At 39.5% G+C, this 23,969-nt stretch overlaps 1 protein-coding gene across 4 annotated transcripts in view; it reads right to left on the bottom strand.

Annotated features, from left to right (window-relative positions):
* Positions 1-23,382, bottom strand: part of zbtb7b (zinc finger and BTB domain containing 7B) — a 29,200-nt gene extending 5,818 nt beyond the window's left edge. The window contains exons 1-2 of one of the 4 annotated variants that reach the window (XM_008431627.2): positions 23,173-23,382; positions 18,246-18,347 (exon numbers count right to left, since the gene is read on the bottom strand). Coding sequence is in view for 1 of the 4 variants with exons in the window: in XM_008431625.2 (XP_008429847.1) it covers positions 924-986 (63 nt within the window). In the remaining 3 variants the exon portion in view is untranslated. Of the gene's footprint in view, positions 1-923; positions 1,064-18,245; positions 18,348-21,563; positions 22,902-22,981 lie in introns of those variants that run through there. The other 3 variants (XM_008431626.2, XM_017309246.1, XM_008431625.2) reach the window with 3 other exon arrangements.
* Between the last annotated feature and the right edge of the window lie 587 nt (positions 23,383-23,969).

Below are 23,969 nucleotides of genomic sequence, written 5' to 3'. Positions count from 1 at the left end.
AACTGATTAAAATACCTGGAGAAGAACTTGCAAAGGGTTATTAGAGGAGGAAGAGACGAAAAGCAAGCAGGGGAGAGGGAGGAAGTAGCAGAGTAGAGTGGGTGAAAGGGGGAGAACCAGCAAAAGAATGAGGAAGGAAAACAGCAAGAGGAGGCCTCATATAAATGTCCGCCACTCGGATATTCAAAAGCACGGTAGGTCTCTTAAGCGACGTTGTTTCGATCTAATGAAGACCTTTGAAAAGCCGGTTTTTCAACATGCATCATGAGTGATGGGCTGGTGATAAACTCCAGAAATGAAAGCCAAGCAGGGACAATAAGTTTATTTCCTCCTGAAGAGTCCTGGCAGAAACGAGACCCAAGTACTCCCTGCTTTGGATCTCCAAGCACGCACTGCGCGCCGTCCGCATTGTACCTGGCTGATGGTACATCTCCCACACACCTGAGCAGACCAGATTTTCCACAAACAACTCATCCTCCACTCCCCCTTGCGCTCTGTCTCCCTCCCATAGCAACCAGCAGCCCCCCCCAGGCCATCCAATGACAGCGCTCACGCCGTGCCCAGAGGGCTCCGCACAACAACAGCACACCCACCTGAATAACCTGCTCCAAAACACACCTTATTAAACACACACACGCATGCACATGTACTGAACACATGCACGCATACTCTTCCATGTAAGTCGGTGGCTCCCCCCACCCACCATTGTTCGTCGTAACTGGTGACGAACTTAACAACGGACTATTTATAAAAAAAAAAAACAGAAATAAAAAAAAGAGGTTGGCACCCCACCCTTACAATTAAAAGAAGTTAACATTGGTTCTTAAAATACGCTTTTAGAAACCCTTCCCAACCCACAGGACTCATCTAAAATATATTTTCCACATGAAGTCCAACTCAGAGGTTTGAAATGTCAGTCCTACCTTGCCCATCTTTATGGGCACAGTCCCTTGGAGATGAAGCAGCCTCTGTCTCGTGGTATCCATTTCTACGTCTTCACTCTTTGCTCGTTTTCTCGCTGCCTTTCAAAACCACCTGTTTCCTTACAGGTTGGAGGTTTGATCTGGTTGTCAGAGGTCGAGAACAAGTGCTCGTCCTTGGGGATGTCTACCGCTCTCGAGCATTCTGTCACTCACTCTCCTTCCTGTTGTATCAAAAGAGGGTGCACGCTGACTGACGGAGAGATCTAGAGACACCCCTCCCCCCCAATGATCGTCGCCTACGCGCCCCCTCTCTCCAAAACTAAACGGTCCATTTTCCGAATACTTTCCGATAAACACCATCTCCTTTCCTTCCTCGAAGCAGAGGAGACCCAACAGGTAGATGGATGGCGGCGCAGCAGAAGGTAAAGCGGGGACCTCGGTTGAAACAAGCTTTGGGGTTAAAACCCAAACATGAGTTTAACGGGTTTAGCAGGAAGGAAACCTGCATACGCAACCAAAAGCACATTAAAAATAATTTCCAGGTAAATAATGTCAGAGCTAAAAAAAAAAAAAACTAAGTAAGAACAGAAATCATATTGTCGTTCTGAGTCATTTTGCACCTCAATCAAACATTCAGGTAGGTGCAATATGAGAGTTAACCTATATTATACCGCACCTCAGAGACGACCTGCTGCACACAGCTCTTCCTTTGAAACCAAACGTTTGCTCCTCCGACAATAACACCACCAAGCCCGTAAAGCAAATATTTACAGCCATTTTCTAACTGAAAGTGAGTTTTTAAGGGTTTTTTTCTCTTCAATGTGAGGCGACAACAGTGAACAACTGAGATAGATAAGTGAGAAAGTCCATTTAATTTCTCGCACGCCGTTTCTCTAATTCTCAGCAGAATAAATCGTCTGAATTGGAGAATTTAGAAAACAAAATGTGAGGATTTCTCGTTTCCCTCTGTTGCACTCGGCACGGTGTTATCTCTGGCCTTTTGTGAAGATGTCACACTGCCCTTGAAAAGTAAAACTTTATCACCATGGACATAATACTTCAGTTAAAATAAAAATCATTTACCAAAATTGTTATTTGCTTCAGCCTTATATATTAGTCTTGTTAAAAAAAAACCCAAAGAAAAACAAGAAGAGGTAAATCCAAGAGGCAACTTGGTGCTTAAATCTCTGTAGGGCAGAGTGCAAATACTTGACCTGACCTTGCATGGGTACACCGAGTCCTGCACGATAATGGCCAACATTACGACAACTACAGTTTACTAAATGCATCCATGGTATCAGGATGAATTCAGACAGGAGGCCTAAGTTTATAAAATTAATCTCAAAGCGTGAAACGAATCATAGAAAAAGAAGCAGCGCAAAGCAGCAAGAGACAAAAGGGGTTTTAGGAGGAGCACACAACAATGCACGTTAAGTTTCCGGCTCTGGGGAAGAAAAAAAAACACAACACACACACGCACACACACACACACACACATACACACATCATGGGTAGTTGGTGGTTCAAGCTCGTTATTTTAGGCTATTCCTTAGAACTCCGACGTGTTCGGAAAATTACAAAACAAACTTAAAAAAAAAAGATGCAATGATTCCCATCAATTTTCTGTCTGGCTGTGAGTCACTCAATGCTGACAAAAGCATACGGTGATGAGGTTCGGATCCTCTACCGACTCCTTCCTTCGTCACTTTGTTTCTGTAGCTTGCCAAGGACATGTCTGCCTGAGATGCAGAATCTTGCAACACATGGTAAGTAAGTCAGAAACGGCCCACGAGAAGATGTTACAAACACTCACGGCTAATGAAATTACCACATTTTTCAAATTTGCTCTCGTTAACGAGGCTGGATATGTTTAAAATTTAACCCGTTTTTCTCCAAATGACTCAAAATGTTTTTAAATAGCCCAAAATGATTCTGCTGTGTGTTCATTTCAATGCTTCCGAAGCCATCTTTCCAACAATTATCTCTGTCTTTGCATTTTCACTCATCCTCCCACTCTTTTTGTCGACGGCAGAGGAATTAATCAGCCCTGAACCTTTACGCTGCCTTCACCCCTTGCTTTCGTTATGCGAACCCTCTTCCTTTCTCTCTTAACACCCAAAATTGTGCATCTCTTCTGAAGATCTGACGCTAACAGAGATTGAAAACTGCATTTGGGTTGTGTGTTGATGTCAAATATAAGTGCAGGGCTAGAAAATCCCGACGTGTTTTGGAAGATGCAGATGTGTAACTCGAGGGGAAATGGAAACTTAATAAGAAAAAAAGCACCGTAGATGACCCGAGAGAAAAACGGGACAGGTTTGCATCTGGGCCTGAGTACAAACACAAAGCGTACAGCCTAAAAACAAAGCTCAACCTCACACACAACTGGGACTGTTGGTATAATTTTTATGGCTGCTATTTTCCATTTAAGGCTGTAAGTTTTCCCAGTCCGCCTCAATTATATCGAGCTCCAGCTCTAAAAGGGGGGAAAATATGACTTTATGCTTTTCACACAAAAAACCCAGTCTGAGCGGGAGATGGAGAAAAACTCTTATAAATTCTGATGTCAGATGTTTTCCAAAGAGGCCTTTTGTATATGTGTGTGCAGCACACATGGTTGGTTGAAGGCTTCCTCATCCAAACCCCACTAAACTAACTAAACCAGATTCTTTTTTTAATTTTAGCTCATACAAACTGTCTGAGATCTTTACAGCAGAAACACATTTTTGCAGAAGTTAAGAAGTCCTTTAGGGAACCACAAACACATTTACGCTGCTGTTTCTCTTATAAAACGTACTAATCAGAGAAGAACAGAAACAATGTTCTCGTCTGCGTCCATTTGTCAATCGAAACACCCGGTGACTAACATCCTTGTCATAGTGATTCTCATCCGTTATTCCTAACCACAGCGTAACATATCAGGGCGTTAAGCAGCATCCACTGCCCCCAAAAAACATCAAAAGCACGGAAAGTAAAAATTCAAGCTCATACCCGTTTCTCCTCCTCACTCTCGCCTTCCTCACAACACTCTCCTTCAGTTTAGTGCTTACGATAAAAAGAGAAAACTTTGCACTTCACTCATTTAAGAGTAGAGAGCAAAGCAGTGGGACACCTTCAGTGAGGAAGAGTAGGGGAGGAGGAGGAAACTGGGGGATGAGAAGAGAGGATGAGAGCACGTATGCCTGCCAAACCAAAACTAAAAATTCACCTTAACATCTCTAAACGGAGCTGAAACACGCAGCCCGTTTCTGCGGGGAGATAAAACACAAAGTCCACCTGCTGTGCGTCCCTCCAGACTGCACATTTGCATCCCACCAGCAGATATAAAAAAACAGACCCAACCAGGCAGAATTTGAATCACCATTTGAATTTGTCAAAGACAAGACTTGAGACAGCATCATGATAATTACACTGGCTGTCCCCCTGTGATGACAGAGCTCAAAAAAGAGAAGTCCGCTGAGCAGATGTTACTCAGCAAATGCATTTTTTATTTTTTTAGGTTATATTTCAAGAAAGCCCCTGCGAGAAGCGAGCCCTCCTCCTTTCTTACTGCAACTGGGGCATTATGGTGTCTCTTTCTGTGTGCGTGTGAGAAGTTTGACGCATGCGCGCGGTGTGGTCTTCGTTCCAGAAACACATTACATTATTCATTTGGCTGGCAGAGCAGAGGCCCTTATCCCCTCGCCCTCCCACACCACAGCACTCGGCTGCACGCTGCAGCAGCAGCAGCAGCCAGTTTGCATGCCAGACCTGGACACCATGCGAATCTGCAGGAGGATTATCAGCTTATCAGCACATGGGGCAAGACATTTGGGTGCACATATATATATGCTCTGTCCTTTAATAACACCAGACAACTTCTAACCTGAACTCAAGATATAATGAAGTTTTTATAACCAGATGCTGTGTAGAATAGTGCATTTTGAGATCACCTGAAATTGATCCCAAAATTATTCACACTCCTGACTGATTTGGAGCAATCAAAACCTCCTTATGGCTGCTGAAGAGCTTTTTGCAGGTTCCTGCTGGTAATTTTTGATCAATGAGCTCCACAACTTTGAAGGCGTCTTTCCCGTCACCCTGATCTTTAGTTTAAATATCATTACTTCCTGGATTATATAATAAAGTAGAGCAACACTGCCATCCCCTCCCCAGCTGGTTCACAGAAGGCCATTAAACGTTTTCCTCACCTCCAGTAAAGAAAAATTTGGATATTTGTAATATTTCTTGTGGTGTGAAAACTGATATTTTGGAAACTACAGCATTACCAGCCATGACACTCATTATGACAACAGCGTTTTAAAACTGCAGCCAACAGTCCAACTATTTAATGTGATAAATTAGCATTTTGAACTCTCAACTCCAGAGGTGTAAAACTTATCAGGTGTTCATTCTGTTTCATATATGGATCAAAAATAATTAACGGGAAAGAAAATATATCTGCAGTTCAATCATGAACGATTTTGTTAATGTAAATACCATTAAACTGAGGTATATTTTCTCACTTTAGACCATTAGTATATTATAAAACGGCATCAGTGATTTGTATTTTAATATTTACCACTCACTCAGTCAAAAACGTTTATTTACTTCAGCGACTTAAATACTTTCTGGAGCCGACACATTTTTATGTCTAAAACTGCAATAAACACAACATTTTATAAAATGTTTGGTAACACTTTATTTGAAGGGCAGTGAATAAGACTGTCATAAACACCTGTCATGAACATGAATAAGCCTTCATGAATATTTATGACTGTTGTTATAAAGCGTCATTCGATAAATTATGACACTTTTAATACAAAGTTGACATTATTCAAAATGTCTTTGTTATGTCAACTTGACATTAACCAAGAAATCATTACTGACATAAATTTGTTATAAAAATATTACTGATTGCACTTTAAAAATTAGGTAACTTTATGTTATTAAAGATAAAGTTTAAACAGTCAATTTGTCATAACAAAGACATTTTGAATAATGTCAACTTTGTATTAAAAGAGTCATAATTTACCGAATGACACTTTATGACAACAGTCATAAATATTCATGAAGGCTTATTCATGTTCATGACAGATGCTTATGACAGTGTCATGTCAGTCTTATTCACACCCCTTCAAATAAAGTGTCACCAAATGTTTTATTATAATTTTGTACAATTTTATAATTATTAAAGATTGAAATCAACCTTAATTTTCAGTTTTTGGCAAACAAAAAAACGATAAAAAAAAAAAGCTCAGCGAGTTTGAGACAGATTTTTTTCAAACTGTATTTTCTGATTTTTACTGTGTGTTTTATTTTATTTTTCAGCTTGTCATTTCAAGTCTAATTGTGGTAAATTTATTTTATGCTTCACATAAAAGTGTAAAATCTGACAAATAATTTCTCTTCTACAATCTGTTGAGAAAACCTGACTTTGAAACTTACCAAAAGTCATGAAAACCTGTTTTAGCTCTGGCTGTGTTTCTTTTTTAAAATCACTGTAAACAAAAACATTTACGCTCAGCTTCTTACGGTGAAACACTGAGGGAAGCAGCAGCAGGAAAGGAAATCAATCTGAGGTTGGAAAGAGGAAAAATGGTCTGAGATTTGAGACGATATGACAGAGGTAACAAAGGAACGCGAGGGAGGAACGTCTTCTAAAAACACACATATTCTTAGAAATCACAAAAATAAGGAGGTTATGGGGGAGGAGAAACACATGAGAGTGAGTGAGTGAGAGAATGGGGAGTGGGTGTAGAGATACTCCAAAAGATAAAGTGGAGAAGAGGGGAGGTTAAGACAGGAAAATCTAGTCCCGGCCTCGAACAATCTGTGTTGGCAACGAGACGTGAAACAAGAGTCGACAGAGTTGAGTTACAAGGGGAGAGGAAGGGGGTGAGAGAGAGAGAGAGAGAGAGAGAAGCTGTGACATGACGGCTGGAAGATAAACACAACGATCGAGCAAGAGGTGAACACATGCACGCAGCCACAGGAAGTAGCAAGAGTCCTTGCAGGTGTATGCTTGTGTGTGTGTGTGTGTGTGTGTGTGTGTGTGTGTGTGTGTGTGTGTGTATGTGGGTGCGTGTGTGTGTGTGCGCGTGCGTGTGTGCGTGCAGATGTCTGAGGGAGCGATGTGGTAGCAGCCACCTCTATCATTAGCATCACCAGAAGGGAGTTTCACCATTAGATGGAGAACAAGCACAGATGTGAGAGAGAAAGCCTGCTGACGGCGTGGTTTCACACTTTGCTTCCCCCCTTTTCTTCTAGCTCCTTATCTGGTCAGCAGTTTCTACCCCTCAGCGCTTCACAGCTGTGTGAGAACGTCGGGGCATCAAGGTGTGTGTAGGCGAACCAGCCACTGCATGGAACTTGATTCTTTTATAACACCGCTAACAGTACGTGTGAACGCCCGAAAAGAATCAACAAAAGTCGAGTTTTTAAGCTTTGTTACGGTCAAACATGAGTAATTTATAAGCACAGTTGCAGTAATTGAGTGGGGGTGTTTTAGCAGGTCGGGCTGTGGTACAAACAGGGAACTGTGGGGGTGTAACTGTGGACCAAGAAACTCATAATACAAACTTGGTTCATTTTCACACTCCTTTGCAGAAAAACAAAGCTTGCAAAAGGAATGGTTATTTAGTAAAATCTGTAATTTTAGAAGCTTCTTGTTGCCTTTTCGGCTGATTAAACCAATGTTTTCAATTTGCATCATTTCGAGCAGAGTTATCAGAAGGCATCCAGAGTTTTCCGAAGAGTTTTAGCGCCCCAGTAAACGTGGGCTAAAGCATTCAAGTAAACTGTTATGGAAACTTTGTGACACCCAGATGCGATTCTCTGCAGCGGATCTACCTGCAGTGGTTTTTGGCGATTATTTTACCTCCTCTATCGCCTTCCTCACCATGTACAGTGGAAAGATAAACTTTGGTCCCGTGTGTCACAGCTCTACTTCCTCTAAACATCTGAATTACTTTTCCAGCTGCAGCAGGACTTCTGCAAGCTTCACCCAGTTAAACGTGTTCCTAAGATCATCATCATTTACGTCACTTATATTTAGCATACTTCATAGCAAGTTACGATACGCAGTAACTTTGTCAACTTAAATGAGTGTTTTTCAGCTCTTGCATGACTCACTGCCTTCCTGCACTACATTGTTAACCTCATAACAGTTATTGAAATCCATACTTCTCTGCAAACCTCTTCAAATACACACTTTCCCATAGAGAAAGGACTGGTATGTGGATAATGCAACATGAATATTTTGATCCTCTAAACATAATTTTTAAAGCCAGAAGCCAGTTTAGGAGCAGAAATATTATGCAGGTTTGCAGAGAAGGTAAATAAATATGAGAATAATTTCCTTTATTGGTTCCGTTATGTAGTTTTGCACCACACAAAACCAAAAATGAGGGAAGAAATGACAAATTTAAGACATAACTAATTGTAATTTAAGACCTAAAATGGAAAGACTTCATAGATCCATTATTAAGACAGAAGATCTTGCAAAACCGTGTAAAATGTCCAAATAATAAACTTATTTAAATGCGCCCTGATTTTCATAAATTATATTTAAGTTGATCTTAAATTTGTGCTTTTGTTCAGCGAGAATTGTGTAGTTCTGGCTGAAAAGATGTGACAAAAACTACAAGCTCTTTGATGCAATAAGCCTTGTTGAAAGGAGTTCAGAAATTCAGCTTTCAGCCACAAACCTGCAAAACAATCCAGCTCCTGGAAACGGCTCGCTGAACGTTTACACCATTTAAATCTGAATGCTTTTGAATGTGAGTTTAAAGAGGTTTGGATCATCAGTAACTTATGAAGCTTAATGTTTAAGACCTATTCATACTCTCCAAGGACAGATAAATTTGTTCCGTCTCCTTTGGAGTCCTTGCAGCCTGATCTGGAAGCTCATTGTGGGCAGAACTTATTTTTTCTTGCTGCAGTGTGAAAGACCTCTGAGGACTTGCTATGAGCTTTTCACATGAGTTCTTGTGAAGCACGAAATGTCCTGGGCAGAAAGAACTTTGTTCTTGCAACCTTGGGTAAAAGAACAAATCATCTGTTCCTGCAGGGTATTTATTGGTCCATATTGTCTGTGTCAAAGGTCTGCAGCTAGTCTGCAGCTACGAATGCTAGAAAACACAGATTTCATGGCACTGTTATTAAATTTGCTTAAATTAAATAAAACTTATTAAGTTACTGGTTCAGTTTTTAGTAATATTTTTAACAGTGAACTTCCTCAAACTTGTACAAACTTTGATGTCGACATGGGAAGGTTTTGGTAAAGCAGCTGTATTTTCGTGGCCATGAATAGAAGTGGTTTGTTTAGACTTAGTTTAGAAATCACTGAATGGACCACTCAGGTCTCCTGGTTCTGGGGATGCAGAACCAGAACCAGGAGAAGCAGCATTCAGTTTTAATGCTCCTCTGATCTGTAACAAACTTCAAGAAAACTGCAAAACAGCCTAAACACTGAGTGTCTTTAAACTAAAGCAGTTTAGAGTTGCCTTTTTTTTTTATTTAACAAAAACACTGATTTGAGGCATTTGATGATTATTTTTGATAATGGCATTTGACAAAATGTAAAATTGTTTCATAGTTACGTTTTTATTATTTAAAGCATTTTGAACCGTCTTGTTGCTGAAATGTGCTGTGCAGATATGCTTAACTCGTGAAAACATCCATCCATCCATCCATTTTCTTTACACCATTGTCCCTTAGCGGGGTCGGGAGAGGTGCTGGTGCCTATCTCCAGCTAACGTTCAGGGCGAGAGGCAGGGTCACCTGGACAGGTCACCAGTCTGTCGCAGGGCAACACAGACACACAGGACAAACAACCATGCACACACACACACAGGGACAATTTAGACAGAAATCGAACTGGGAATCGAACCCAGAACCTTCTTGCTGCAAGGCAACAGCTCTACCAACTGCCCCACTGTGCAGCCCCTCGTGAAAACAAATGAACACAATAGAAAGTTCTCATGTCTTTGCTTTTGAATCCTGACAAACTGCTGTAATATTATATTTAGATCTCTGCGTCTAAATATAAAGTCACACATTTTTAATTAAAAGATTTTTTGACACTCAGATGAACTTAAGAGCAAAATAAAAATGTTACATTTATTCTACATGAATACTGCAGAGCCCCATACAGTGTCGGCTCTCAAGTGTAATTACTATATATGCAAAACCTGATTTATATATCATGTAAGGTGAAATTAATGTACTAAGTTTAGAGTTAAAGAAAAAAGTAAAAATATTTGTTTAAAATACATCAACACCAGTTAAATTTTAAAAAAAATTTTGTCGTATAAAAACAATAATTTGTGTTAGTAGTGCTGATGAACCTTTAAAAGAGGAGATTTCTTCAGTTTGATCCACTTTTCTCAGAGTGTTGTTTAGTGCGGCTTTATCACCCAGAGGTTTTGTTTGTGTGTTCATAACCGAACAAAACAAAACTGTAACGTCACGTTAAAAACGACTAGATGACTAATTTTCTCGTTTCTTTTAAGATCCTTCCAGAAAACGTGTCAAATGTGACTGAATATTGTAGCTTTATTTATATTTGCTAGACTGTTCAACATGTTAGTGTAGCTTTTTTTTTTATTTGGCTTTAAATGCTATGCAGTCGAAGTATGCAGCACAACAAATTGCAACTGCAAAATAATTTCCAACCTAAAATGAAAACCTTTTTGATGATATCTTCAGAAAGTTAGCATAAAGATTTATTTTTGTGCTTTTTTCTCAGTACTGAGAGTCGAGATGAGTGTCGATCCCTGTGTGTGTTATGAAGTTCAGGTAGAGTGGGTGTCGAAGAGCATGTGGGGGTTTTTATGAAGGCAACATGAAAGGTGCATTAACAATTCATGTGTACAATTTGAGCGATATATTTATTTAAAGCAATGATTTGTAAAATAAGATGAATAAAGTGATTTTTCTGCGCTTTGTTGCTCCTTTTATGTCGGTTTTCCTGGGTCTTAAACAAACTTTTTAGCGTTCAGGGCAGACGACAAGAACAAAAACACAAAGTGCGAGTTTATAAGTGTGCATCCTGTATTTAAAGTTGCCACATCAAAAGGGAGGATCTGAACAGCAGCAGTGCTCCTGCACAAACAGCCTCTCACTTTAAAAAGGAAGAGCTTGCAAAAGTACTGGACACACACAGAAACACACAGCAGTGTCGCAAAACTAACTGATCCTGATCAGTTTCCTCTTCCTGTGCTCAGTGAAGATGGTCGACCACGAGAGCAGATGGAAAGATTAAAGCGAACGACACGCAGAAATGTCTCGGAGGAAAAGTTAAAGCAGAAGAGCAACAATCCCTTCCCGACAGGTAGAAACAGAAAGAAGGGAGAGAGAAGAGGGAGAGAGAAGAATGCAACCAGAGGAGATGAGGGAAAGATGTGTCAACTTCCTGACAAATCAGCTGCGCAGAATGAGAAGTGGAGGAGTGTTGTCCGTTTTTACTTCACTTACAGGCAACTAAACGCATCAAAGCAAATTTAGGAAGAGGATTTAGAGTCATGCTGCTGGTAAAGCACCAGCATTAATCTCAGTGGAAGGGCTGGACAAGCTGTTTATTGTTCTGTGTATCTTCCTTTAAAACGCCAGGAGCATGAAAAGTTAAAACCACATGTCAGATACACTAAGAATCATTTTTAATTGCTGCCTGACCATAAATCAAACTGAAGATTTCCTGGTTTAGGTCAGCTGGGTTTACCAAGATTACTTCAATTTGCTAAATACAAAAATAACAGAATCTTGAGATTTTTCTTTTACAACATACAAATCTAAAAGGTTGCATGCATTTCCTAAAAATCTGGAAGGAGTGCAGCTTATATTACATACATTGCTGGGATTGTGGCCCATTCCTCCTGACAGAACTGGTGTAACTGGGTCACATCTGTAGGTCGCCTTACTTTTTAGGTCTAATCAGAAACTTCCTGTCAGGTTGAGATCATTGACTTTCTCATCGATATTAAATTTAGCTGCATGCTTGAGGTCGTTATCATAATTTGTGTTTAGTAAAATGTACTAGTCTCTCCTGCGGTGAGGAATAATCACAACATGCAGCTTTAATCCTGTTGCTTCCCAGTTCAGATGTTGTTCTTTGACTTGCTTCACACTTTTTCCTCTAAATGTAGCGATAATCTTTATAAGCAAACACTTTAATTTCAGTTTTGTAAGACAGCAGCTCGGTTCTTCAAAATGTAAGGCTTTTGGCCTGGATTGAATTTGGAAACTAATTTTTTTTTATCTTAAATGCTGAGTGGCTCTTTTCTGCAGTTAATGACAAATTCTCAGCAGCATGTTCAGGTTTTATTCTTTTATTTTATATTTGCACGGCTCAAACTAAACTACGCTCGTCCCTGGAATGTGGGTATCTAGAAACTAGACCCGAAAAGGAACCCGACTTTGCTGGTTTCTTTCTCAGAATGCGACGCACGGACGCAGTGTTCGAGGTGTGGCCTTTAATTACACCCACAGGCGTGTCTCAAACTCAAATATGTTGATATCAACTTTTCCAAAGAGTTCAAAGGCATAAACATATTTGTGTATGTAAAACCAAAATATTTTAAAAAATAATCTCTACACTTGTCTTATTATTTTTGACAAATATAAATAATCTTTTGTAGCCGACCTAAACCAGAAGAAGTCTGATTTAAATAAAAAGCTCCTGGGTCTTTTTGCACAGTGTACATAGATGTCTGGCTCCAACTGTATTTTTCAAGAAGCAAACAAATAAGCTGCATGTTATTTCACATAAATAATTGATTTGTTTTTAAACATTAACAAAGACGATTCGATCTTTTTTTCCATGAAGGGATAACAAGCAGCCCCTCTGGAATACAAGCCTCCGTCTGCTGCTGGAGTTCCCCCTCTGAGCGACACACATGAAAGGGGTCACTTTCAGCAGCGCCGAGTCCCTTTTGCCTGCTCATGTTTGGGTGTTTATTCTCACTTTCCCTGAAGTGTTGTCTCACTGTACCTATTTATGATAACCGCCCGCTCAGTGTGTACAGAAACAATTGCAGTGTTACTAGAAGAGCTGAATCACTGCCACTCCTTCAGAACTGTGTAGCCGTTTTCTTGAGTCTCCATTTCTCTGACGCTTTGCAAGAAGAAGAAGAAGGAGAAGAAGATGACAGAGAGCCGAGGCCTTGTTGGTTAACCCTTCGGTGGCGTGGGCTGCGAGGCTGGTGGTCGAGAGCAAGGGAGGGCTGTCAAATGTTACAGAAACTCATGACTGAAAAGAGGAAATGGCAGATACAGAACTTCCTCTATTGACACAGAACGAGTGGGGGCAAGACTCGACGACGACAGCAGCAGCAGTAGCCTGGATTACGGACAGCGTGTAGTCATCCCTGAGTTATTACAGTTTCAGTGTGGAGAAACAACCGACAAGGGCGGCCGAGAAATCCGGGCCTCGACTTATTAATAAGGTTTAAAACGAAGGCGGGAAAGACATAAGAAGTTCCTAGTGGCCTAACAGGGAAGGTGCCATCACATCAAACCACCGAGCCGCCGTGACCCTCATGCAAACGATGACGCATTAGCCTGAGCACCGAGGTGTAATTTCTCATTATTTTCGCATGAATACAGTTCAGAGTAATACAAGAGATATTCTCAGAACGACAGGAGCAACTACAACACAAGACCATGATTGGGGGGGAGAAACAAAAAGAAAAAACTCCCATTCTCCTCCTCCTCTTCCTCCTCCTCCTCCTCCTCTCTCTCGTCTCTCCCCACCTTCCTCCCACTCACTTGGTTCATGTGAAACTGAAAGACCCAGGTCTGAAAAGGGGGAATTTATAAGGCCTCACATGCCCTAATTAAAGCAGTTCCTGGAACTGTGTGCATGCATGCATGTGTGCATGTGTGTGCGCACATGCACGGCTGCGCGTGTGCTCCTTGCCTGACAGACCACTCAATATGTCACTTCCCTCTATCCACCGGTTCACGGACACATGGCTGTCACCAGTGCAGCGAGGCCACGGTCACATGAGCCGTCACGCAAGTTTGCCCACGACAGACACAAACGAAAGAAATCAAACCTGAACGAAGATCTTAGGAAACGCTGGAACAAAAACAGATCCTCCTTTCAGACTCTGGACTCTTTACAGATCAGGTCGACACAAGTCAGTCTGCCGAGTTAAAACGGGTTTATGCCGAAATAAAGCCGCAGCTATTAGAGATTTACACTGAAAGAGTCGCAAAACTAATTACTATATCAGAGTATCAAGGTAATACACCCATTTCTTTTTTTTTTTTATAAAAAATGTTAAATAATATGATTTATATTCAAAACAACAAAGCAAAGATTGCTAATATATTATAGCTAAATACAACTACTGATGTTATACATGTTTATTATTTTAATCTCAATAGAATTAAAGTATAAAATTAACTCCAATTAAATGTATTGATAGTTTCTAATTGCTTATTGCACTCAATATTTTTGCTTTTCTGCTCTGTAAAGAGAACCTCCCCCCCCACCCAAAATAAAGCTGCTCCAGCTCAAAAGGCTCAAAAGATATTTTAAAAAGAAAACTGTCTTTAACATTGTTTTCTTAATGGACAAACACACCAATCAGAAACAATTTAACAAACTACCAAATGTAAAATTTGCTATATATTGTGCATAAAACTTCATACATTCATACATTTTAATTAAAAGCATTTTTTTCTCTTTGAAATTTAGCACAAAAATATTAAAATTCAGGCATAAAGATTTCTAGGAGGAATTTAGGTAATTATTAAATAATTTGCCTGTTTGTTGTAATTCTTTTCAGACTGAGCTGCGTTGGCAGCTCTGATAATCAGGTGTTTTATTCCGAAAGAATAATCTCACACTGCTTTATGTCAATGCCATGTTTTCTTGTCTTTCCTATTTTGAAGAGTGTACTAATTAAACAATTAGAAAACAATAGTATAATTCAAAAATGCCTCAGTCAAATTTATTTTATAGGAATGGAGTTGTTGTTGTTTTTCCCAGGGCTTAGAAAATATCACAATTAAAACATTTGCTTGTGTAAATAAAAGATATGTCAATGTTTAATTTATTAACCGATCCATTAGATTTTCTTATGTATTTATATTACAATCTACAACACAGAACATCAAAATCTCTAATAAGCAAATTAACCAACAAAAAAATTAATCTGTAAACATTTTCTTCTTCTTCTTCTTCTTTTTCTTCTAAAGCCAGCTGGAGTTATAGAGCGACTGCAGGCAGCAAACCACAGAGGAGTTAACTTCCAGGTTGCCTATAAAATATTCAAGTGCTTGACCACTTTATTCAGCTCATATTTTGTTCCAAGGACGGCGATGTCTCCAGGAAGCTCCTCCCTCCCGGCGTTTATCAAAGTTTGACCACCAGAAAGTGTTTGTGGTGTAAACGATGCCAGAGAAGCAAAGAATGTGCAACGACCTCGATAATAACGTCAATATCAGGAAAGCTGGTGGAGCTCTGAACTAAGTGTTCCCCCTGATAAACGAGCACAAATGGATTTCAGATTATCTCCGTCTGTTTGCAACCGGAGGCATGAAAACCAGAATGGATAGAGTAAAGAAGGCGAGGGCTGCTTACATTTTTTAATTAAATGTTATCAGGTTTATATTTATGCTGAAGGATCATTAAAGTTGTTGGAATGGTGCTGCTTCAGGGTAAGATCAAGAAGTAGGAAAAACTACTAAACCTGCCAGGTGTCTTTGGGTTTGCTGATTTTGTGCTTAAAGTTGAACATTTATTATCACTTCCTGATATGAAACAGCATCGGGTACATGCAGAATGTAAATAATCAGCCTTGAACAAGAAAAATGTTAGCTCAAGAACGCCTCCAATCTCAATTGTTTTATTATTATTATTATTCATGGCAGGATTTTTAATGACTGCAAATCTTAAAAAGGGAAAATGCAAAACTAAACGCACCAAATATCTGCAGTTTATTTGGCATGTTCTTTGCTTTTCTGATAGTGAACAGGATCAAAATAATCTAAAAACTGTTTTATAAACTAAGAATATTGGAAAGTAGAAGTATCTAATTGTCTTTCTTTTAAAAAGGCAAACATATTCTGGACTGTTTAACAACAAATTTTTCTTCTAAATCAAGATGCTTTATCTTCAGTAAAATATTATGTGCTGATATTTCATAGAAAAATTACAATAAAATTAGTTTTCCATTTTTAATTTATTAACTTGGTTTTTTCCCGCATGATAAAAAGTGACACCGTTCTAGTGCAACGTCATCATTAGACTCCAAAAACTTTCCCCCAGAAAATCTTTTGGACAATAACTCTAAAAAATATGATCACATGATTGATCATATGATTAATAACTATTGCGGAAGGGTTGAGTGAAAACTCTTGATTCATTAGAAATATAAATATATTTATTTGTCACCTGGATGATAATCTTCATGTTATCTTCATAAATATACTTGTACTATCACTGCTTTCTTCTTAAATGTCAGAGGTGTAACATGTAAAACCTCAAAGTTCAACCTAAAGAAAGCTGCACAGCAAATATACAACATAAAAAAGATTTTTTATAATGTGAGAATCTTTTATTCTCACATTTGATTTGGATTTTTAGTCACCAAAAGAAGAAACCAAGACGCAAAAGCTCAGAGAAAGTGATGAAGAAACCAATGAAAGGAAACAAAAGAGGAGAATAAGGACTGACCTATTTAAACATCATGTATTCTGATAATCAGATGTATCAATAAAGTGTTTTCCTAAACTGATGCTGCCTCACATAAAACTCTCTAAATGCCTAAAATTTCTCTTTTAGTCAAGTCTGCCAGTGTTCTTGTACTACAATCTACTGTAATAACATGTTTGGTCCAACCAAAGCAAACAGCAAACTGTGAGAAAGTTAACTGGGTGAAGAATACAGAGTTTTAATTTTGTGTCCATCAGTTCCCAGTTGGAAACCAGTGGGAACTGGTTGGACTTGTTGATTGTTGTGTTCAATCAATCCAAGTCAAAATAATGTTTTTTTCTGCTTTTTATGCATCCAAACTCAACATGTTAACCATCAGATGGTGATTTAATAAGCTGCAGTTCAATGTCAGTGCATTTATTTCTAAATTTGTACAAGGAGAAGCCATATTGGATTTTGATTTTAGACTTGCTAAGCAACCTTTGATTTTTGAAGTTGGTCTTCCAGCCATGGGAGATGATCCAGTTGATTTTTTTCTGAACTACATTTATGAATATTCTGACTTTTCAGTCAGTGTAGAAAGCACCATCGTAAGGACATCATCTAAAACAAGCGTTTTACTATAGAAAAGTCCATTTTAGACTAGAAAAGCTTTAAAATTTAAGCTTCATGTAAAGTTTATATGTCAAAAATTAAATACCCTCAATTGAAAAGTTCCTTTACATCCATCCATCTGTTGTTGGTTTGTCTTTGACAACTTGTTCATGCTGTTTATTCAGCTGTGATAATTTTCTCAGACATATTCAACCCTGAACTTTCAATCAAAACTTTATGAATGCGCAGGCAGAATATAAGTGACGATAAATGTTTTTAATTAAAAGGTGAAGCCTTTTAATTACCCCAGTAAGACCATCAGCAGCAGTCATACTGGAAACATGCTGGTTTTGATGAGACTCTGCATGAGTTTTCCTTATATTCGGACTGTTTACAACTCAAAGTACATTTGACATAACCACAAAACTGCAACATTAAACTTTGGACGAGTGAGTGGAGATCGAGCTCATAAAAGATCGTAATGGCTTTCCACAAGTGAACAAAAAAAAAGCCCTGAAAGCTCTATTTGGCCGCAAATTTAACAATTTATCCCTCCATTTCAACTCCAGTTATACCAAACTGTCTGAGCATCAACTAGAGACTGGTTCCAAGGAAAAGAAAAGACGAAACGGGAAATGACCAGAGTTCCCTATTATTTAAAACGTCCTGCCTCAGTGGAGGAGGCAGGTTTCTTGGAATTTGGCTTTTTGGGTTTGAATCACTGGGCAATTTTTCTCTCCCCATAGAGGAAAAAAAACAAAACATCCTCAATTATTGTATCCTTCATCTTTATCTTAAGAAAGCAGATGGCGATAAAGTGGAAACAAGTTGTAATTAAGCTTCTTACGCTGGAAAAAATTAACTCCCATGACATATCACAAGTTCAATGCTTATTTCACTCCTGCTGTGTCATGTGGCCACAAAACCACCATGCAGTCATGTCAGAAAGGTTATAAACATGAGTATGACATTTCGTTCAAAGCCTGGGGGAAATGTCATTTACCCTATTAAACGTCCCCAAACCTCAAAAACAAAGAGTTTTGCCAAAAAGGCAGAATTTAAATCCTTGAAAACGTTCTTACCTCCAGTCCATAAACCCAGGAGACGATGCTGCCTGCTGTCAGTCTCTCACACTGCTGTCCCTTCCTCCTTTGTCCTTCACCGAGAGGCCAGAGATCACAAACCTACAGGGAAGCAAAAGGAATAAAGTGAAAATAACAACAAATATTGATTATCCAGATCTGGTGGAAGTTGAGTGTGTCCTAACAGAGACATTATGTCACAAAAACTAGAAATGAAACATGTTGAAGTTTGCAAAGATGCAAATAGATTCACATGCACACCCACACACTATCATATGATATATCACATTAATCTGGAGCATGAAGGGTGGTTCTCAAAGAACAGAAAAAACTGATAGAAACTGGCTGCTTCCCCTTTTGACTTCTTTCTCAAAGAAGCCCTCCTGCAGCAGGTCGGGTCAGGAAAGCCCACACAGACGCACAGATGAACACGACTCTCACACGCCACACCGAGCTGCTGGCCCGTGGTCAGCATTTGTATTTTCCTGATGTTTACGAATCTCTTAGAAAACATCGAAATTAAAGACGAGCATGTTTATGCAGATTAGACACAGACCAGTTACTGGTATCAAGGCTTGCAGGGTACTGACCTAAAAAGTTATGGTTTCAAAACTGCAAAAAAAGCAGAATAAGGGTTTTCTTTGGCTATACAGAACATACAGTACAGCAACATTGCTCCTCCTTCGCTTGTTATTGGCAATTAACTGCCTGAAGAGGGCCGCTGCACTCTTTTCTCACTCACAAAAAACGACAAATTCAGCTACTTGGAACAAGACGGAACGTCATTGTGTGGAAACTAAAGGAGCTACACACAAATTACAGTAATTCTGTTTGTTTTCGTACAAAAACAAACAAAACAACTATAATTCAGAAAGCTTTTTTTATTCCAAGAGGTTTTAGTTTCCACTGAAAAGGAGATTAGTTTTTACAGGCATAGTAAAACGTGATATCAGTAAAGTCAGAGTAAAATACATGTTACGCATAAAAACACATCTAAACAACCATAATTTAAAGGATCAACAAAGTGCTGCTGGGTCAAAGTGCAAATTAAGAGTTTTGTAAATTGACTGTAGTAACAATGTTGGAAAAAAGGAGGTGAGAAATTTTAAATAGCCAACTGCAGGCTAGTTGCACAAGCAAACACTTTGTCTATTTAATTTAATATTGTCTTGTTACACTTGTACTGATAAAAAAAAAAGGATTATATTTTGTCCCAAACCTTTTTACTTATTTCTGCTGAGTTCATTGGTTGTTTATGTAACCTGGTTGTATTTCTCTTTTGTTATAATTACACAAAATGTCTTTTTTGGTTATTTGCATTGTTCCTTATCTGACTGAAACAACTCTGTCATTGTTTTAACCGTGTTACTTTGAGAGCGGAAGCCCCTCCTTTTTATTTCTTCTTCTGTGGTATTGTCTTTAAATTGTTTGTGCCCCTTAGACCCTCCCCTTTTGTCATGTTGTCCTGCGGGAGAGGTGTGTGCTGTTTATTTTTCATCTAAATACATTCAGTTTATTTATAGATCTATGAAGTTAATTTTTGTTGCGTACTTTTGTTTTGTGTAGGACTTGGAGCGGGCAGCCTACAACACGGTTGTTTTCTGTATTTTGTTCTCGTCAAAATAAATCAAGAAATCACCCATTTTAAAGACGAACTGTGCCACGGCCTGATCACTCAATAACCAGCACAACGCAGAAAGGATCCCGTTACATTTAGTCTGTTTTTATGTTGCAAAACTAAAATAACAACAATAAATGTCAAAGATAACATTCATATAACTGCAATTATTAATAATTTATTTTAGCAGCAACATGAGTGATATTGTTCTGATGTTCTACATACATCTGTACAACCTAATGACTGCTGCAGGTGCAAATCAGCCTTTCCTCACAATCGTGCAATTGTAAAATTAAATTTATTTTTTTTATTTTACTGGCTGATGCAAGGATCGAGTTTTTCCTGGCTGATGGCAACTGTTTCTTTTTACAGTCTGATTTGACAACTCAGATTTCCTCAGGGCTATGACATATAGAAAGAGGAAAAACTTTGCTGCAGCTGCTTTCTTAGAGGCAATACTTTAACCAACAGAAAATGAAGTAATGTTGTTTGTGCATTGAAACTTGATCTGCTTTTATCAAACTGCATAATGTTTCATTCACTTCTGTTGGCGCTTTTAAGTTTCAATGCATTTAATAAACAGCAAAAAAGTAAGATTTTTCAGTATTTAACATGCAGATCAAAGATAAGAGACAATTCTGGTCAGTGACTCTTTAATTTTTTCTCCAGGTTTTCATACCGTGAAAGTCTCATTCTGGCCAATGCCTAACGCAGATGAAGTGTAAATAAACGTGTGAAGCAAGCAGGCCTGCAGACAGCAAAGCGTGACGGAGTCAGATCAGGACACCAGAGGTGAGGGATGAAACACAACCGTCTAGTTGGGTTGCACATAAATGTTTGCTGGCTTAACAAAGCTGGTGTTAAGAATTTGTTGCAAAATCCTGAGCATGTGTCAGTTCTGAAAAGTTCTGCCACATGATAATGAATGGTGCTTTCTTTCTTTTTTTTTTATTCCCCTTTCCAAATTTCAGTTTTACTCACAAGTGGAAGCGATAATTTCCCAGCATGAAGGCCTAAAGATTTAAACGACAGGCTGCGGCCAAGATGAGGAAACCAAACCCAAACGAGTTGAGCTAGTCAGGCCGGTCTGTCAGAGGGGCGAGTCAGCAACACATCTACCTCTATAATGAACACACACACACACACACACACAAGCCCACTGGCTTGACAGTCTTCTCCCCACCCAGTGTGGCAGGCAGAAGCCTTAACCTAACATTACAGCCTGAGCATGTATCCTGCTGTAACACAGGATTGGGTCAGGATTAAAATAAAACACTGGGTGCGCCTTGGGGATGATGATGATAATGATGATGATGATGATGATTAACAGACCACTGTTGGGAGATCTTTTATTGGCACAGAATGCTAAATCCAGCAGACCTATGGCAAGCCAATACGGACAAATATTAGCCAACCTGTCAGCTACAGAAATTGTGTAAAAGTTGTTATTAAATAAATGAATTAAAACAACACGGACAAAGATAGACACACGTCTATTCTATTAATTCTGGAAGAGTTAAAACAGCGCTTTGCTAGGAGATGCACAAGTTTTATGACTTGTATATTGCCCAGTAATGAAAAAGAAGTGATCAGAAATAAAGAAATAAACAATTTTTTTTGACAGAAAATCCCTGAGAGATAGCTTTCGTACAAAACAGAAATCAGAATCTTTTTCTTCAAATACCAAAGATCTGACTCACGGTTTTCTTTAAGGGCAATGTCTCTGGCACCACCCTTTGAATGGGAGTCTTGTTGTGGTGCTCACATTAATCCCTGGTCTACTGCAAAGGGCAGGTGCAGATGATAAAAATTCAGCACACACGGGTTTTCAGGTCAAGTATACTGATAGGGAAGCAGGAACCTGGATGCAAAGTTAGCAATCAAAGTTAGCAATTTACTTGGACTCCAGTGCTCTTAGTCTTTTTTCCTATTCTTAACTAATAACTTCTAACCTTTACTCCACCTTAAACACAAACTACACTAAGTTATATATTCTTCTTATAAACTGGAAGAGAACTGGAAAGGTTTGTGAACGAACCAACCGGAAAGAACATTATGTTCAACCCGGAAAGAGTTAGGTTGGGTCTCCAGCTACATGCCCTATGTGAAATAACAGTATGTTTGTGGTCACCAAACACCATTCAGGAAAAAAACAAAAAACTATTGATCGGTGTAAAATTTAACCTCAGTCATCAAATAAAACATCAGGTTATTTTATCGGTCATAAACGGGTGTTAGAAAACAACGTTCACTGGCACAAAATACTGCATCCCAGAAAGTTTTCCCACCAACTTTTATGGCATCCCAACTCTTCCGATGAGATCTCTGATGACTTTTAAACCATCTAGAATTAATCAACGTTTGGCTTATAAGCAGGAATTCAATGACCATATAAAACATGTCTTTTGCCAGTCATAACAGGTGTTCAAAGCATCATTTGCTGGGGGAAAAAACAGGGCATTCTGAAGGGTTTTCAGGTGGGAAATCCATCAACTATTACAGCATCTTGACTTATTAAAAGTTGTTCAAGTTCATTATTGAACACCACTTTTATGCAGTTCAGAAACAGCAGGTAAAGTGGTGTAAGCTGAGGTTTTAAAAAGTAATTCAATGACAGGCTAAAAAAAAGCATCAAAATGTTATAAAGTATAGGTTTTAAAATACATATTTGCATCATTTCCCTTCCTGGAAAAGCGCCGACATTTGCCACTAATGTCTTGCCATACATATCTAGTGGACTGCGCGCGTCCAGGTGGATGTGCGTGAGAGCAGGTTAGGTTTTGGATGTCAGCCGGTGTTCTCGGCTATAATTAGCAGCCCGGTGTTCAGAAATGTACTCGCCGACCCCGCTCTTCTCCTGTCTCACCTGAAAGCGAAGCGCTCATCTCTCACAGCCTCACCGGCAGAAATATTTCATTTCCTTTAGTTTAAAAGGTGAAAAAGATCTAAATTATGTCGACAGAGAATTCATCGGTGAGAAGGACAGTCACTTCTGTCACCCTGCTAAAGAAGTGGGAGGTTTATCCTCGCTACGACTAAAGCGGACTAATAATTCATTTTTAATTATTATGTTTTGTAGTTTCATGTCATTTCGAGAGGAACCAGGAGAAGAGGTTACCTGAGTGCCGGTGTGTCACCTGTCCCCAACTCGTCGCCTCCCACCTGACCGACACTTCCTGGATTATTCCGTCCCACCCTGACGACTTCTTAGAGCTTTAAATTCCCCTTTTTTAAATCCTCCCAGCGCTTGTCTTCTTAAATGTAGACTCCGTCCTCACTTCAGCGCACGGTAGGGGCTTTATTCCTCACCAAATGTCCTCTCTCTTGCCTCCTGTCCTGCTGTCTCTGCGGACCGCCGGCTCTCTGGCGCTCTGACCCCCCCACGGTGCTCTGCCTCCGCTCGCCCACTCCGTTTCCCAGCTCCTCCTTTCTGAGAACCAGGAAGCGGCTTGTCCTACTTATTACACCCGGTCGCCGGATTGGCTCTGGCAGGGCTGGGAGAGGAGACCGCCGGGGTGGGCAGGGCACACGGGGAGGGGTCCGGCCGAGGTCCGATAGGACCGAAGCAGTGCCTGTCGGAGAGAGGTGGGCTCCTCCTCCTCCTCCTCCTCTGGGCATATCTGCGCAGAGGTGGGCAGTGAAAGCGGATTGAGGGATATCTGCCACCAGCTTACCTGTCAGATGCAAAAGCATTTTCAGTCGAAACAGAATTAATAAACTCATGACTCAGCTGTTTTCCGACCCAGAAACCATCTGGCGGTGACCATGGATAGAGAGTTAGAGCTCCAGAGCCATGCGCCTTGCAGATCAGTCAAGTAAAAAGGAAACTGTACCGTGATAAATGAAACTCACACAGAGGATGTATCATATCCAGTGTGGAGGCTCAAAGGGCAACAGTAGGGACTTTTGTAGAATGACTTTTTTTATGAATCACTTAAAAAAAAGGAAACAACAGAGTGCTGAGAGAATCACATCTATTACAAGATGTTTTATTGTTCATTACATTTGCATAAAATTGAGACTTCTCATTTGCATATAGCAAGAGAAGCTCATAGAAAAACGAAATACACAAAGCAAAACACCTAAATATGATGCCTATATATATA

This window comes from Poecilia reticulata, linkage group LG16 (genome assembly GCF_000633615.1).
Source record: "Poecilia reticulata strain Guanapo linkage group LG16, Guppy_female_1.0+MT, whole genome shotgun sequence".
Taxonomy (NCBI): Eukaryota; Metazoa; Chordata; class Actinopteri; order Cyprinodontiformes; family Poeciliidae; genus Poecilia; species Poecilia reticulata.
The sequence above is the reverse complement of the archived record's forward strand: the minus strand, read 5'-3'. Positions and strand labels throughout refer to the sequence as shown.